General features: G+C 56.5%; 1 protein-coding gene across 1 annotated transcript in view; it reads right to left on the reverse strand.

Annotated features, from left to right (window-relative positions):
- The window catches only part of KNDC1 (kinase non-catalytic C-lobe domain containing 1), a 63,465-nt gene that overhangs the window by 33,620 nt on the left and 13,731 nt on the right, over positions 1–16,114 (reverse strand). The window contains exons 4-9 of the mRNA XM_031651963.1: positions 5,558–5,704; positions 5,065–5,182; positions 3,923–3,940; positions 3,566–3,585; positions 2,767–3,429; positions 778–892 (exon numbers count right to left, since the gene is read on the reverse strand). Coding sequence (XP_031507823.1) covers positions 778–892; positions 2,767–3,429; positions 3,566–3,585; positions 3,923–3,940; positions 5,065–5,182; positions 5,558–5,704 — 1,081 coding nt within the window. The remainder of the gene's footprint in view (positions 1–777; positions 893–2,766; positions 3,430–3,565; positions 3,586–3,922; positions 3,941–5,064; positions 5,183–5,557; positions 5,705–16,114) is intronic.

A 16,114-nucleotide genomic window follows, 5' to 3' on the forward strand; every position in this document is an offset into this window, starting at 1 on the left:
GGTCCTTGGAGCTGCCTCCTCCTGGCCCTCCCCGTGGGTAGCACTGCCCCAGCCCACACAGTGGCTGCAGAAGCACAACTGCGGCTGAAAGGGAGCTGGGCAGCAGGGAGAACACGGGCAACAGCTCCTCAGCCGAAGCCCCTGCATCGCAGTTCCTGTCCCGGGTCAGGGCCCACGGGGCAGCCATGGGCCCACAGTGGACGGACACCGGAGCCGGGTGTGTCTCCCATGGCCTCTCCCCCAGCCCTCGTAGACGCTGCCCTCATCACCCTCAGGGTGTTTTTACGTCACAGACGCACCATCCGCCTGCCCTGATGTCTGGCAGGGCTGGGCTCTGATGGGGCAGGACCAGTACAATGCTGAAGATTCCCTCCCCACTCCAAAGCCAACTGCTGCCTCCCTGGGGACAACGTCACTGTGTTGAGAATGTGTGGGCCATGGCAAGGTCCCCGTTCCTCTTTAGGACAGGGTCACCGGTTTCAAGGCCCGCCTTGCAGGCATCTGTCCCCACACCTCCCTTGGTGCTACAACCCAGCGGGCACCTCCACAGTGCTCCAGACAGGAGCCGCCCGCTCCGTTCACCAGAGACACCGTCCTGGCTGCCCCTGGGTCCCTTGGCTCAGGTGGGGGCCAAGTACGCATGGGACGGTGGGGGGATGGAACGGCGGGGGGACAGGACGGAGGGGTGATGGGACGGTGGGGGGACAGGACGGAGGGGCGATGGGACGGTGGGGGGACAGGACGGAGGGGCGATGGGATGGCGAGGGGATGCCTCACCTGGGTGCTCGGGGTGCATCTGTAGTGCGCGGAGGCAGGCCAGGCACAGGGCCCACAGCTCGTACTCCCGGAAGGGCCGGCCCAGCTGGGACAGGAGGTCCTGCAGGGACACCCACTGCGGACAGGAGAGTGGTGAGGTCAGTGTGGACACCGCTTGCTGGGGCCCGCTGCCTGCAGAGACATGTCGGGGGAACAGGCCAGGGCAAGGCCCACTCCGCTCCACACCTGACAGAAGGGCTGGGGAGCTCCCAAGTCAAACCCAGCATGTGGGTGGCGTGGGGAGACTGGGGCCCTTGGCCCTGTGGATGGAAACGTCCCATGGTGCAGCCACTGCAGACCACAGTGCTGCCGTTCCTCAGAAAGCTCAACATACACCTCCCAGGTGACAGCAGTTCCACGTGGCCACATTCCCCGAGGAACTGAGGGCAGGGCTCACGCATATGTGCATGCCCATGTTCGCAGCAGCACGGCTCGAATCAGCCAATGCGGGGAGCACCCAGACATCCACGGATGGATGCAGGGGCAGTGTGGACGGTGCTTGGCCTCGGGACGGGGAGCGTTCTCACGCAGGCTGCCCCGGGGAGGAACTGTGCAGACAGTGGGCTCAGTGAAGAGACCAGACACAAAGCACCGTCCATCCCACCCCCACGAGGTCCCTCGGACGGAGCTCACGGAGGTGGAGGGCGGGCTGGGTGCAGGGGCCAGGCTGGGGGGTTGGGGTTTCGTGTGGGCTGGTGGGGACAGCTGTGCAACAGCGTGAACACACCCGGTGCCACTGAGCTGGGCTCTTGCAGAGGGTGAAAGTGGTGGCTTTTGTTGGGTGCATTTTCTCACGCACACACACACCCTGACACCGGGCATGCGTTCAGCCTGGGAGGCCGCTCTCCACTCCAAGGCCCCACGGACAGCTGGGACCAAAGTCCACCCTCCGACAGGTGGCTCAGCCACCCTGTGCCTCCGTGTGCCCTTCTGGAAGGTAGGCTGTTGTGCAAGGGATGGCGTGCTGCCAGGGAGAGCAGTGGGAGGGTGGTAGAGGGTGACGGGGCACACGTGCTCAGGACATGCAGAAAAGCCCGAGCCACAGAATGGCCTGCTCTTGTCCTTCAGGTCAACAAGGCCTGGTGGGACAGGTGGCTTGAGGGCACCCCCATTCCCGGGCCGGGCACTGCCTGGCAGACGGACTTGCGTGCGGGCCACTGGCTTCAGGTGTCCTTGCCCTGAGTTGCTCACGGGGACACAGCTGGGGGTGGCTCACCGAGGAGCCAAGGAGGGCAATGCCCTTGGCCAGGCCTTGGCCCAAGTGTCTTCAGTTGGACAGACGGGCCAACAGGTCAGGCCCCCCAGAACACTGGCTCCAGTAGCATCCTCCATCCTCATGAGCAGCAGCTGACCAGGGGCAGCACTGGGCTGGGGAGGCCCCATCCTGCACAGATGCCACGTCCGGGCAGCTGCTCCAGATCCCAGTGTCCCTGTGGAGGCTGTGGAGGTGGCCCAGCACCGACACCACCAAGCCCCACAGATGAGCAAGCTCAGCCCACAGCTTTGGTTTCTAACTTTTAAAACCATCGGAACAGGAAGATGAGGAAGCCTGTGAGCGTCAGGACTGGGGACACAGCCTCTGACGTGACGTCCTGGACCCGGGGCTGCTGGCCTTGCTTCCCGGAAGAAAATTAACCGTCGAGACGGCCGTGCGGGGCTGTGCGAGGAGCCTGGGCCAGGCTGAGGAGGCGGCTGCCTTCTGGGTCATCCTGAGGCAAATGTCCACCCGAGAGGCCATGCCTGGGTGACGGCATCCCCAGCCGCAGCCACAGCTTCCTTCAGAAACGGGGCAGCTCAACAAAAATGTCTTAATTATGGAGCGAGGGTGAAGGTTAATTTCCTGCGTTAAAGCGTTTGTGGCTGTGGAGAGGCTGAGCCCGGACTCACTGACCACTGACCCTCCGGCCACACACAAGACCCAGCCAGACCCGGCCAGACCTGGCCACCCACCTGCTCTGCGGTTGCACTTTCCGGCGGCCTGGCTCCTTCCGGAATTCTCTCATCGTCCCCGGGAGTCTGGGCTTCACCGCTAGCATCTCGAGGGTGTGCAGGGCAGGCTGGGGGTCCGGCCTCTGCTGGCCCCGGACTCGGGTGTGAAGTCTCGGGCTGTCCTGGACTGCCGGGCACCCCAGGGCCCCTGTCCGCGCTGCGGCCTGCACAGGGAACCCCTCCCAGCTGGTGTTCCAGCTCCTGCTCCGGCCACAGCCTGCATTTGGGCTGAGCCTGGAAGCTAGAAAGGCCATTTTTCCTGTCCAGAAAGGCCTTCCTGGGGTCCGGAGGGAATAATTCCGACATGGGCAGCTGGCTTTTCCCGCGGGTGAGCGGCAGGCAGGGGCTGGCCTCGGGGCTGTCGGACGGCAGCCTGGGGAATGTCTGCACTTTCCGCAGGCGGCTCCTCCTGAGGGCGTCTCTGTCCAGGTCCCCAAGGGTGCGCTCGGCATCCAGGACGAGGCTGGCCAGTTCCTCCCGGCTGTGGCTCTCGCCATTTCTCACCGGGGTGGACAGCAGAGCTTGGTCTTGCCGGAGAACCCTGTCCTTTCCCTGCAGATCATCATGGCGCCCCACCTCTTCCTGACTTCCCCTCCCCACAGATCGAAGTGAGCCGACTCCTCCCTTCCTCCCTCCCTCTTCCCTTCTGACAGACTTTATGGTTTCAGGGAGCAGCAGTGCCCCTCCTGCCCCCCTCCCCCCACCTCTCCACCTCACCCCTCTGCTCCCAGCCACAGACCCCAGCGGCTCTCACGGCTGCTGGACACCCCTCCTCCCTCCCTCCCCCCAGCTCACAGACCCCAGCTGTCACCACCGCTGGACCACCACTCAGGCACCCCTCCCTCCTCCCCCACAGACCCCAGTGTGCCTCACGTGGCTGGGCGCCCCTCCCTCCCTCCTGACCACAGACCCCAGCGCAGGCTCTCACAGGAGGAGGCTCCCGCCTTCCTCACCTGCCCCACTCATCACATCATCCCAGTTTGTCCAGAGGTCAGCTGCCCCTCCCCCAGGCCAGGTGGGGCTTCCTGCTGGGGCTTCCTGCGGAGCCGGGGACTGTCTAATTATCTCACCCAAAGGCACGTCGTTTTCCACGAGGATTACACACGTGAGTCCCCACAGGAAGAACTTGATGTGGCTACAGCCGTCAGTGGCCGCCTCACACACACGGCATTGCTCTCTCTCTGCTGTGCGTGTCTCTGTTCTGCCTGCTCCACGCTGCACAAACTGCCTGCTCCACACTGCGCCCCTCCCGCAGCAGCACAAACCCTGAGCTGCAAACGTGCTCACTCGGCAGGGAGGGCCCTGCCGGCCACCGTGAGGCTCCTCGGGACTGTGCCCCCGGCCACCCTCCTGAGGCCCCACAGACACGGCCTCTGTTCAAAGGCGGCCTGAGAGACGCCAGAATCCGCGTGAGCCACGAACACCCCAAATGCTGCGGCTGCAGCTCTGTAACGCGCCTGCCTGGCACCCGTGGTGGGGGCAGGTGAAAATCAGCTGTGAAACATCAACACGTCCGTTTATGTAAATGCCCATGAGACTAACACCCATGTGCCCGGCACCAATGCCACGGACTTCTGAAGCTGACCCAGAGTCACCTCTGCCTGCATGGGTGCCTGCAAGGCTGGCACAATCAATACACATGAGAGTGTGGAAACGGGTGTGTGCACAGGACCAGCATGTTCGCGTGTTTGACCACGTGTGAGACAGTGGACGTGGTAGGCATGACAGCGGGCTTTTAATGTGTGCATTCTGGTGTGGGCGTGTGCAATGTGAACAGGCATGTCTGAATTTGCATGTGTGTGACTGTGAGCAAGTGTGAATATGTGTGTACAGGGCACATGTGATCTATTTGAACGCTTGTGTGTGGCTGTGTGAGTACACGAGTGTGTGTGATCTGTATGAATGCATGAGTGGGTGTGTGCGTGTGTGCATGGGTGTGTATGCAGTGTGTGTGTATGGGTGTGTATAGCATGTGTGTGTGCATGGGTGTGTGTGCAGTATGTGTGTGGGCAGGGGTGTGTGCAGCATGTGTCTGTATGCAGGGGTATGTGCGTGTGTGTGCATGGGTGTGTGTGCAGTGTGTCTGTGTGTGTAGTGTGTCTGTGCATGGGTGTGTGCATGGATGTGTGCAGCGTATGTGTGTGCATGGATGTGTGCATGTGTGTGTGCATGCGTGTGCAGCATGTGCACGTGTGTATACATGGTACACAGGTATATGTGCACACACAAGGATGCATGTGTGTGGGTTCAAGAGCTTACCCTGCAGTGCTCCGAAGGACTCGATGGAGAGGACCCTCCTCCCCACAGCAGAGAGGCTCCGGCACACGCGGCAGGAGGACGTGAGCTGCAGCTTCTCTTCACACAGCGAGATGATGCTCTGGGGACGTGACTGCCTCAGACAGGAAGGCTCGGAGGAGGGGCCATCTCCCGTGGCCGCCCACCCGACAGGGCCGGATCCTTTGAAGGTGACCTGGGGACAGTCCCCACAGCCTGCCTGCGCCTGTCTTGCCCATTTTCTAGTATGAAAAGGCAGCACATCCGGGTTGCAGAGAACCAGGAGCCTTGTCACAAGCAAGACCTTTCATATCAAAAATGGACAATAAAAAACCAAGTCCTCCTTTAAGCAAAATGCCATTGGACTGTGGTCACGGAACCCAGGGGAGGCTGCCGGGCGTGTGTGGGGTAAGCACACGGTGTCCGGGCCTGTGAGGTCAGGGTCACAACCTGGGCGGCCCAGGGCAGCCTCGCTTACCTCGAGGCCCGGCCGGTCCCCGGGGTCCTCCGCCTGCATCCGGCTCAGCAGCGCCTCAAGGTCTTGGCTCAGCCTGAGTTCCAGTGTGGGCTCTGCCACGTACTCGAGGGCGGCCTTCAGTGTGGCCCCCAGGGAGTAGATGTGCGCCTGTGGGCATGACGGGCCATCAGCTCCGGGGTCTGTGCGTGTGTGCCACCCCGACCGCGGCCACCGCTTTTCCGGGCCAGGAGCTCAAGTTTCAGGCATCGTGGAGATTCCCCTGAGGGGAAGCAGCACCCACACCCATGCCACCCATGCTCTTGCCACTGGCGCCCACGCCACCCATGTCCACGCTGCCCACGCCCTCGCCACTTGTACCCACACCACCCACACCACTTGCACTCATGTCACCCACGCCCTTGCCACCTGTGCCCACACTGCCCATGGCCTCGCCACCCATGCCCACGTCACCCACACCCACACCACCTGCACCCATGCCACTCGCACCCATGCCACCCACGCATTTGGGCCTGGTCTGTGCTGGCTCATGGCCCCACCACTCTGGGCTTCCTGCCCACAGTAACCTTGAGGGGCACAGACTCCTCTGGCTGCTGCGTCTCTCAAGGGTGGAGCCTTTCAGTGTTTAGGTCGAAAACTTCAAAACTTCAAAAACTGGATTTCAGTAGAAGCAAAGATGGGTTTTTCTTTTTGTTTGAAAGTCTGGGTTTTCCTCCCTTGCCTAAGAACGTGGGCTCTGCACAAGGTCCCATTTTCTGGACACAGCCGCATCAAGAGGCCTGGATGCTTTTTCCCAGGATCTACAAGGTGGGGCTTCAATTCTCCCCACAAACAGCAGCAGAACCCAGAGCAGCTCAGGAACCTGCCCAGGGCCACGTCGCAGGTCACACAGCTCACGTGTGGAGCGGGGGCCTGACCCAGGGCCACGTCGCAGGCCACACAGCTCACGGGTGGAGCTGGGGCCTGACCCAGGCCACGTCGCAGGCCACACAGCTCACGGTGGGAGCGGGGCCTGACCCAGGGCTGACTGGCAGGTCACACAGCTCACGTGTGGAGCTGGGACCTGACCCAGGGCCTGCTCTGCCCCCGCACCTGTGCTCCCCTCCCGAGGGGAGTCTGGGGTCCCCAAGTGTCCCTCAGTGTCCACTCTAGTCCTGGCTGGCCGAGTGGAGACACAACCGCGTCCTGGGCTGGCCGACTGGACACGCACCCACGTCCTGGGCTGGCTGACTGGACACGTACCCGTGTCCTGGGCTGGCTGAGTGGACATGCACCCGTGTCCTGGGCTGCCCTGGCCCCAGGCATCTCCCTGGGTGGTCTCGAGATGTCGTCACAGAACCCTGAGACCTGCCTCTCCATTCCGTCGTGAGGTCCAGGGTGACCAGGGAGCGTCCAGTCTTCACAGAAAGCCCTGCATCCCGGGGCCCCAGGCCAGCTGGTCATCCTGGCTGACTCCCCCTCTCTGTCAGGGTCTGTCTCAGGGTCAGGCTGCAGGGACCCAGCCAGATCCCAGGGCCCCTGACTCCACCTGAGCCTGGCTCCAACCACCATCACCAAGCTCATCCAATTCTGCCTCAAACTCCTTTTTCTCCTGAGATGTCTTATTTGAGCAAGACAGAAAGTGTCACAAAGAAACCAGGAGCACGCAGCACCCCACACTTTCTTCTCTGGGGCATGAACGGCACCTCGCAGACGGCTCCACTTACACAGTCTGGTGTGTGTGTGTGTGTGTGTGTGTGTGGACGGTCCTGGGGCTTCCCAGTCTAGACATGGGCACACATGCAGACACATACGTGCACACCCAGCACACACAGTCAGCCGGACACGCATCTCTTCTCTCTCCCGAGCTGCACTCTGCCCTGCGTCCTGGGTTTTTCACGGCATGAATCTCCTTCCAGGTCAGGAATCCAGACTGACCTCTGCCCCATGCCTGGCCCTGCCTCCCCGCAGGCCGGTTTCTGCTTCTCCTCTACTCTCTCCCTCCTGCGCCCTGCCTGGTGCCCTGGGGCAGCCCACCTGGCACACCAGCCAGGCCCCCGGCCATTGGCCATCCCCACAGACTCCCTGCTGTGCACGTGCTTCTGGTAGGGGACCTGGCACCTCCCCGTCCCCTCACGGCTCGCCTGGCACTGGCCACAACCACCACCTCTGCCTTTGCACCTTGGGCCAGGAGCCCCAATGGCTGCTCTGCTGCCAACTCCTGGGGTCTCCTGTGCCATCCTGGGGGGACCTGCCACACTCTTGTGCCCAGGCTGGGATCAGCCTCCCTGGGGGACCTGTGACATGCGTGTTTGGGCACACAGGGTCCATCCCTTCCGCTCTGATGCCGCTGTGGGTGCTTCTCATGTTCTGTTGTCATGACCGACGCTTCGGTGGGGGCCCCGTGTGGCGTCGGTGGGGGCCCCGTGTGACGTTGGTGCAGCCATGTCAGGTGTGCGAAGCCTCAATTCCAGGAAGGGGGATGCTGGGTCCCAGGTCACATCCACTTACAATTCTGACAGCGGTGACAAACCCTCCTGATAAATGACCGACCGGTTGACTCACCAGCCGCAGCCGAAGCACCAGTCTCCGCAGCTTTGCCAATCTGTTAGGGGAAACTCACTCGTCGAGTTAATTTGCATTTTTGTAATTATGAATGAGACCAAGCATCTGTTCGTATCGACTCGCAGTTTTAATTTTTCCCTCTAAATCCCCATGCAAGGACTGTGCTTTCTCCGCTGAAGTGGGGCTCCGGGTGGCTGTGCACATCAGGGCTCGCCTCAGCCTGGTCGCCGCACACGCTCGCTGCGTCTGTTGCCGGCTTCTGACGTTGTTTATGCGTCTTCTCGCATCCCAGAGCTCTACGCTCTCACGTGTGGAATCCAACCTGTTTGTGTTCAGCAGCTTTGTAGGAGGATGTTCTCCACCCCGAGGCGACAGGGTCAGCTTTCCTTTGTTTCTGCTAATATTTTTATAATTTTAAAATATCCAGACCTAATCCGTTTGCAGCCTCACTCTCTGGGGTGTGAACTTGGAGAGCACCCTCCGGCTGGCACCGTGAGGAAGGACTCCTCCTGCCCCGAGACGCTGTCCTTGCAGCCGCGGAGCCTCAGATCTCCGGGTCTCTGCATGGCCGCGAGAGAGTGGCCCCTCGGAGCCCAGAGGACGCAGTCGGCCCTCAAGGTGCAGAGCCGTACGGGGCCTGCCTTGCATCGCTGCAGGGAGCTCAGCATTTCTGCCTTCTGGAAGCTTCTGGCCTGAAGGGCGGTGCGCCCTGAAGGAGGGAAACACAGCTGTGTACCACCGGCGGGGTCAGGAGATGGCGACACACGGAGAAACAGATTCCTGTGGGAAACTGTGCTGGAATCAGAAGCTGCAGTATTTGACGAAGCCGCCAGCTTTCTGTGGGAAGACCGGGCCGGAATCTGAGAAACCGCAGTATTTGAGCTGCCGGCTAAGAGCAGCTGTTTGAATGAGTTCCCTGGGGGTTGTGTTGTCAGGGAAGTCCCCTTTCAGGAAACAAGGACATCAGAGGCCCCAGGGCAGCGGGATAAGGCTGGACTGCGGGCAGGCGTCTGGCAGAGGAAGGGAGGGTGGGGTCTGCTCTCCAGGCCTGTGGGCCAGAGAACCTGGAGGCTGTCCTGGGAGCACCAAGTGGCCCTGCCTGGCTGGGCTTGGCCGTCAGTGGAGGGGAACAGGCCAGAGGGAGGCTGATCAGGCATGAAATGATCACACCTTGGGCCACAGGGCGACGGGGAGCCGGGTCGAGGAGGTGGACGTTGCAGCTTCCTGCTCCAGGCCTCAGTGTGGTCTGAGCCTGTAGCTCCCACGGCGCCTGCACTCACGATGGGCATCCCCGTGGCTCTCGCCTCAAGTGGGGACAGGGCCTGGCCACCCGCGGGAAGTGGACGCAAAACCCCCCTCGAGATGCAATTCCTGAGCAAATGCGCTCAAGCCAAACGGGCTTCGGTTCAGCACTGGTTAAAGTTTTTCTCCAAATTGAAAAGGCCCCTCTCTAGCGGGTAGGAAGTGGGCTCCACTCTCCGGAGTCTCACTTCAGGAAGCCCCTCCTCTGCTCTGCCGGAGATCCTTGGGTCAGGGTCTGGGTCAGCCTGGGAGGCTCTTCATGGCCCTGGGAAGCACTTCCGGTGGACCTGAGGTGACCGGTTCAGAGAAGTGCTGGCTGCAGCACTTAGCGCGGTGGGCCCGTCGCAGTCCGGGCCTCAGGAGGGCACCATGAACACGCACCAGGGGCTCCCAGGGCCGCCTGGGCCCAGACAGGGCCTCGCTGGCCAGGGCTCTGCAGACAAATGGCTGAGCAGATTTGGGACAGGAACCCCACAGAAGGGGCTGGAGCATCCTGCCACACCAGGAAGTGGGTCGGAGCCCAGCAGAGCTGGGTGCCAAGGACCAGGGTGCCTTCTGAGCTTCAGTTGGCATCAGCAGAATGGACCAAATCCCATCAAAGATGTGTGAATCTTAAATTCATAAAATCATAAAACCAAGCTCACTGGTTAGCGCTGGAGGACACTGGATGCACTCGCTGCTTTGAAAACGGGTGGATGAAGAGAAGAAGTCGAGCCTGCCACCTCCCTGTCCGCAGGGACCGTCTGCTGCGGCTGCCTGGTGTCAGTGAGGGTGGCTCTCCTGACAGTGGGAGCCCTGCTCACAAACTGAGGCAAGGACTACCGTGGCGGCTCCAAGGATTCGTGGCGGCCACTGATGGCTGTCGGGGAGCAGAGGCCACACGCCCCCGATGGGCCCTGGTAGGAACCTGAGTCCGACAGCCCCTGACTACCCTGGACTTGGCCTCAGAGACAAACCAGGTTTTCTTCAACAAAAACCATAAGGAAGAGAGTCGGGGGTGTGGGGTCATAAGAAACTCAGGAGGCACGGAGGCAGCCAGGTGTGTGGATCCCACTCAGATCCCGCAGGGAAATGGCTGGAAGAGCAAGATTTGGGCGGCAGAGGGGGGACCCGAACCCTCAGTCCACACCCACCCAGGCTGGGAGTGGCTGTGAACATTTCCAAGTGTGGCCAAGGCTTTGTGGTTACATGTTAAGAGGGGCCTGATCTTTTAGAGGTAAATCTGAGCCCAGTCAGTTGTGGGTCATTTCTGAGGCTGGGTGGAAAGTCTATTCCTTGAAACTTGCTGTAGTTTTGCTAATGTAGCTTCACGTGTGCTGTTCTTATTCTCTCTTTTCTGTATGTTTAAAACATTTCATTGCAAACATTAAAAAATAAAAAGTACCACCCACCGAAAGCCTTGTTCTCACCCAAAGACTGAGAATCAATCCAGCGCTGCAGACACGCACCATGCTACACATGTGTGCCCGTGACACGTAACACACTACATACATGCATGCACACATCACATACATGCACACACCACACTGCACACACATGCATGCTACACACACACCATGATACACTCTTGTGTCCATGACACATAACAGACTACATGCATGCACACACATACCACATGTATACACACACCATACTGCACACACATGCATGCTACACACACTGCACACACATGCACACACACCACACTGCACACACATGCATGCTACACACACTGTGATACACTCCTGTGCACGTGACATGTAACACACTACATGCATGCACGCATACCACATTACACACACATGCATGCTACACATATACCATGCTACACGTGTGCCTGTGACACATACCACATGCATGCACACACACCACATACATGCACACACCACACTGCACACACGTGTGCTACACACACTCCATGCTACACACATGTGCCTGTGACACATAACATACTACATGCATGCATGCACATGCTACACCACAAATATGCACACACTGTAGTTCACACACAGGCATACTACACACACCATACAACACACATATATGCGCACTATGCAACACTCATGGCCACAACACACACCACACTACATGCACAGACACACCATATTACACACATGTGCCCATGATACACACCACACCACATGCATGTACACACCATGCAACACATGTACTCATGACACACACTATGTGCATGCACACACATTACACACATGTGCCCATGATACACACCATACCACATGCATGTACACATCATGCAACATACGTGCTCATGACACACACCACACTATGTGCATGCACACACATTACACACATGTGCCCATGATACATACCATACTACATGCATGCACACACAGCATACATGTACAAGATGCATACCACAGTACATACATGCACACCATCATACACACATGTGCATGAAACACACCACACAGCATACTGCATACATGTGTGCACAACCCACTCACAGACATAGCATGCCATGCATGTACACATGAGCATGACACACCACACTACATGCGTGCACACACTATACTACATAGATGCACACAGACGCCACACCACATACATGTGCACACAAACACTATATCATATTGCATGCATATGCACACACCTTGCACGCAAACACACACTGTACCACATACACATGCACATGACACACACTATACTGTATACATGTGCACAGAGACACAGATACACAATTGGACATGGACGTGGATATATTCTCTGCCAGGCAGCAGCTGCATGGGTCCCCAGCAGAAGAGGGTGAGCAGAGGTTGGCCCACAGCTGGGTGATCTACTGTGGGCTGGGTCAGCTGTCATGCAGGGCAGCAGGGAATGTAGACTCAGATGGCAGAGGCTGCATCTGAATTCTGGCCCTGCCATGGCCTGGCCAGGCCAGCTAAGGCATGTCTGCACATTTCTGAGCTGTGCTCAGCTTGATTGTGGACAGTGTTCCTTCAGAGTGGGCAGCAGCATTCTTGGCTGTGGCCAATGGCTTGAGCAGAATAACCCCAGATGGTATCTCCCTCAGCCTGGACACAGGGGTGCTGAGTAGCACCAAGCACAGCCCAGATCTCCAGGGGATCTAATACCTGAAGACCCAGAGAACATTTAGCAACACTACATCAAGTTTCAAGGAACAGGAGCAGGGCCAGCCTCTGTGGGCTATGGGTCAGGGAGGATTCCATGAAGGAGATGTGAGTGAAGCTATGAGAAGACAAGAGAGGACACTCCAGGACAAAGGAGCAACCTGGGCAAAGATGTGGAGGCAAAAGTGTGGACCAGAGGTTTGCAAACCTGGCTGAGCATCCAGATAGCCAAGGCCCACTGCACGTATGCCTACCAAGCACTGCACACACAGCGGGCAGGAGACCAGCAACAACCACTCCTGAGATCATGCTCTCAACAGTGATTCTCTCAGCCTTGAGAATAGAACTTAGCTCCGTAGCACACGGAAAGCCAGGGTATGCATTCCTTCGCTCCATTCCCCTTTGTTTCCATCCAGGCACCTAGAATCCATCCGTCCACCCTCTATCCACTTATCCATTCATATGTGTGCCCATTCCCCATCCCCCACCCATCCATCCGCTTATCTATCCATCCACCCATCTAACTATATATCCACCCATCTATCAACCCATCCTCCACACATCCACCCACCCATCCATCCTCCATCAATCCACCCACCCATCATCCATCCACAAATCTACCCATCCATCCTCCTGTTCATCCACTTATCAATCCATGTATCTACCCATCCACCCATCCATCCATCAACCCATCCATCAACTCCATCCATTCATCCATCCATCCATCCATCCATCCATCCATCCATCCACCCACCCACCCACCCATCCACCCATCCATCCATCCATCCATCCACCCATCCATCCATCCATTCACCCATCCATCCATCCATCCATCCATCCACCCAGCCATCCACCCATTCATCTATCTACTCTATCTATCTAATTTTATCTTATTTCCATTATCTTATCTATCTTATCTATCTAATGCACGTATCTATCTATCTTATCTATCTATCTTATCTATCTTATCTTACTCTACTCTATAATTTTATCTACTCTATTCCTCCATCTATATCTACTCTAAAAATGTATCTTATCTATCTTATCTATCTATCTTATCTATCTATCTATCTTATTTCCACGTATTCATCTATCTATCTATCTATCTTATCATCTTATCTTATTCTACTCTAGCTATCTACCTATCTAGCTATCTAATTTTATCTTATCTACTCTATCTATTCTATTTCCATTCATTCATCTTATCTATCTACTCTACCTATCTTATCTATCTTATCTATCTATTCCATCTATCTTATCTACTCTAATTTTACCTATCTATCTACTCCATCATTCATTCATCGCATTCCATCTTACCTACTCTAACCATCTACTCTAACTATCTATTCCATTAATCTTACTTTATCTACTTTAATTCAAGCCTATCTTACATGTCTATTCTTCCACGTATCTACTTACTCCATTCATTTATATTTGCTTCTATTTTAATTTTAATTTTACCATTAACCTATTCTTCTACTTGTTTGTCTCTTTCTATTTAATCTATATACTCTTATCCTTGGTCTATTTCCTTAATTTTATCTATCTTATTTACATTCCATCTTTATTTGCTTTGTTCTATCTTAATGTATCTTAATTTTAATTCTATCTTATCTCTTTCAATTTTATCTTATCTTACTCTAATCTAATTCCATCCACACACTTCATCAATCCATCTGCCTGTTCATCCATCCACCCATCCATTTACTCACCCATTCATCTACTCATCTGTCCTCCACCCAAACATCCACACACCCCATCCACCCACCCATCCATGTGCCTGTTCATCCACCCATCCATCCACTTATCCACCCATCCACCTATTCATCTACCATCCACCCACCCATCCATCCACTCATCCATTCATCTACCCATCCACCCACTCACCCATTCATCCTCCATACATTCATCCACCCACCCACCCATCCATTCACTTATCCATCCAACCACATGTCCATCTACCCATTCACCCACCCACCCATCCATCCACCCATCCATCCACATATCCACCATCCACCTGTCCACCCATCTGTCTCACTCACCCATCCATTCATTTGTTCATCCACTCATCCATCCATGTATCCACCATCCACCTACTCATCCATCCACATATCCACCATCTACCTTTTCATCCACCCATCCACCCACCATCCATCCACCCATCCACCTATCCATCCACATATTAACTATCCATCTGTCCATCCAACTATTCACTTACCCACCCACCCACATATCCATCATTCATCTGTCCATTCACCCACCCACCCGCCCATCCACCCACCTACCTACCTGTCCACCCACCTGTCCATCCACCAACCCATTCATCCACATATCCACCATCCATCTGTCCATCCACCCATCCACCCACCCAGCCATTTAGCCATCCATCCACATATCCACCTGTCCACCAATCTTTCCACCCACTCATCCATCCACATATCCACCACCTACCTGTTCATAATCCCATCCACCCACCCATCCACACATCCACCCATCCATTCACAAATTAACCATCCATCTATCCATCCACCCTTCCATCCAACCATCCATCCATCTGTTCATCCACCCATCCATCCACATACCCACTATCCACCCATCTACCCATTCATCCATCCACATATCCACCATCTACTTGTTCATCCACCCATCCATCCACATATTAACCATCTATCTGCCCGTCCACCTATCCACCACCCATCCATCCACATATCCACCATCACCTATCCATTTACCCATCCACCCGCCCAACCACCCACCTATCCACCTATCCACCCACCTGTCCATCCACTCATCCATCCCTCCATTCATCCATCATCAATCATCTATGCTCCAACCATCAATCTATTTATTTAGAAAATAACTTAGCAAATAACCTTCTGGCTAGTTGTTGGTTGACACTGCCTGCTACACACCTGGTGGAATCAGCAACCTTCTCACTCACCGCCCGCCCTTCTGTGTTGGAAGCTCCCCGTCTTCATTTAGTGAACCCTACTGAACCTCAGGTCCCAGTTTAAACTCCACCTTCTCACAGTGGCCTCTGGAGGCCTCTGATGCAAACAAGAGGCTTGGAGCCCCATTCTCACGTCCCAGCACTATTGGATCCCCAGCCTGTGGGTCTCACATCAAGTCTGTCACCTGTGTAGACCGGAACTAGCAAGAGGCAGGACCCCACTCACCCTGCTCTCTGTGAGCCCAGACACTCGCTAAGCCTGCATGGCGGGGATGAACGCCAAGCAAACAGGCCAGCAATGGGGGAGTCTGAGTCTTCCAGGCCGGGCCACTGAGCCCACAGGTGCTCAGGGCAGCAGGGTGGAGAGGGGAGCCGCATGGGGTGGAGGCTGGAGAAGTTAAGAAGAGAATGAAAATGACACATAAAAGCCCTAGTGTGTTTGGAAGTTTAGAGACGACTGTTGGAAATAAATGCTTTCCATGGCCACATAGAATAAATCTCACACCCGTGGTGCTGGGCGGAGGACCGGCCACCCATGGCCACATAGAATAAATCTCACACCCGGATGCTGGGTGGAGGACCGGCCACCCATGGCCACATAGAATAAATCTCACACCCGGACGCTGGGCGGAGGACCGGCCACCAAAGACAAGTGTTGCATGAGCCTGCCCACCCACAGGAGGCACAAAAACAGGA

The sequence above is a fragment of the Papio anubis genome, chromosome 11 (assembly GCF_008728515.1).
Source record: "Papio anubis isolate 15944 chromosome 11, Panubis1.0, whole genome shotgun sequence".
Lineage (NCBI taxonomy): Eukaryota > Metazoa > Chordata > Mammalia > Primates > Cercopithecidae > Papio > Papio anubis.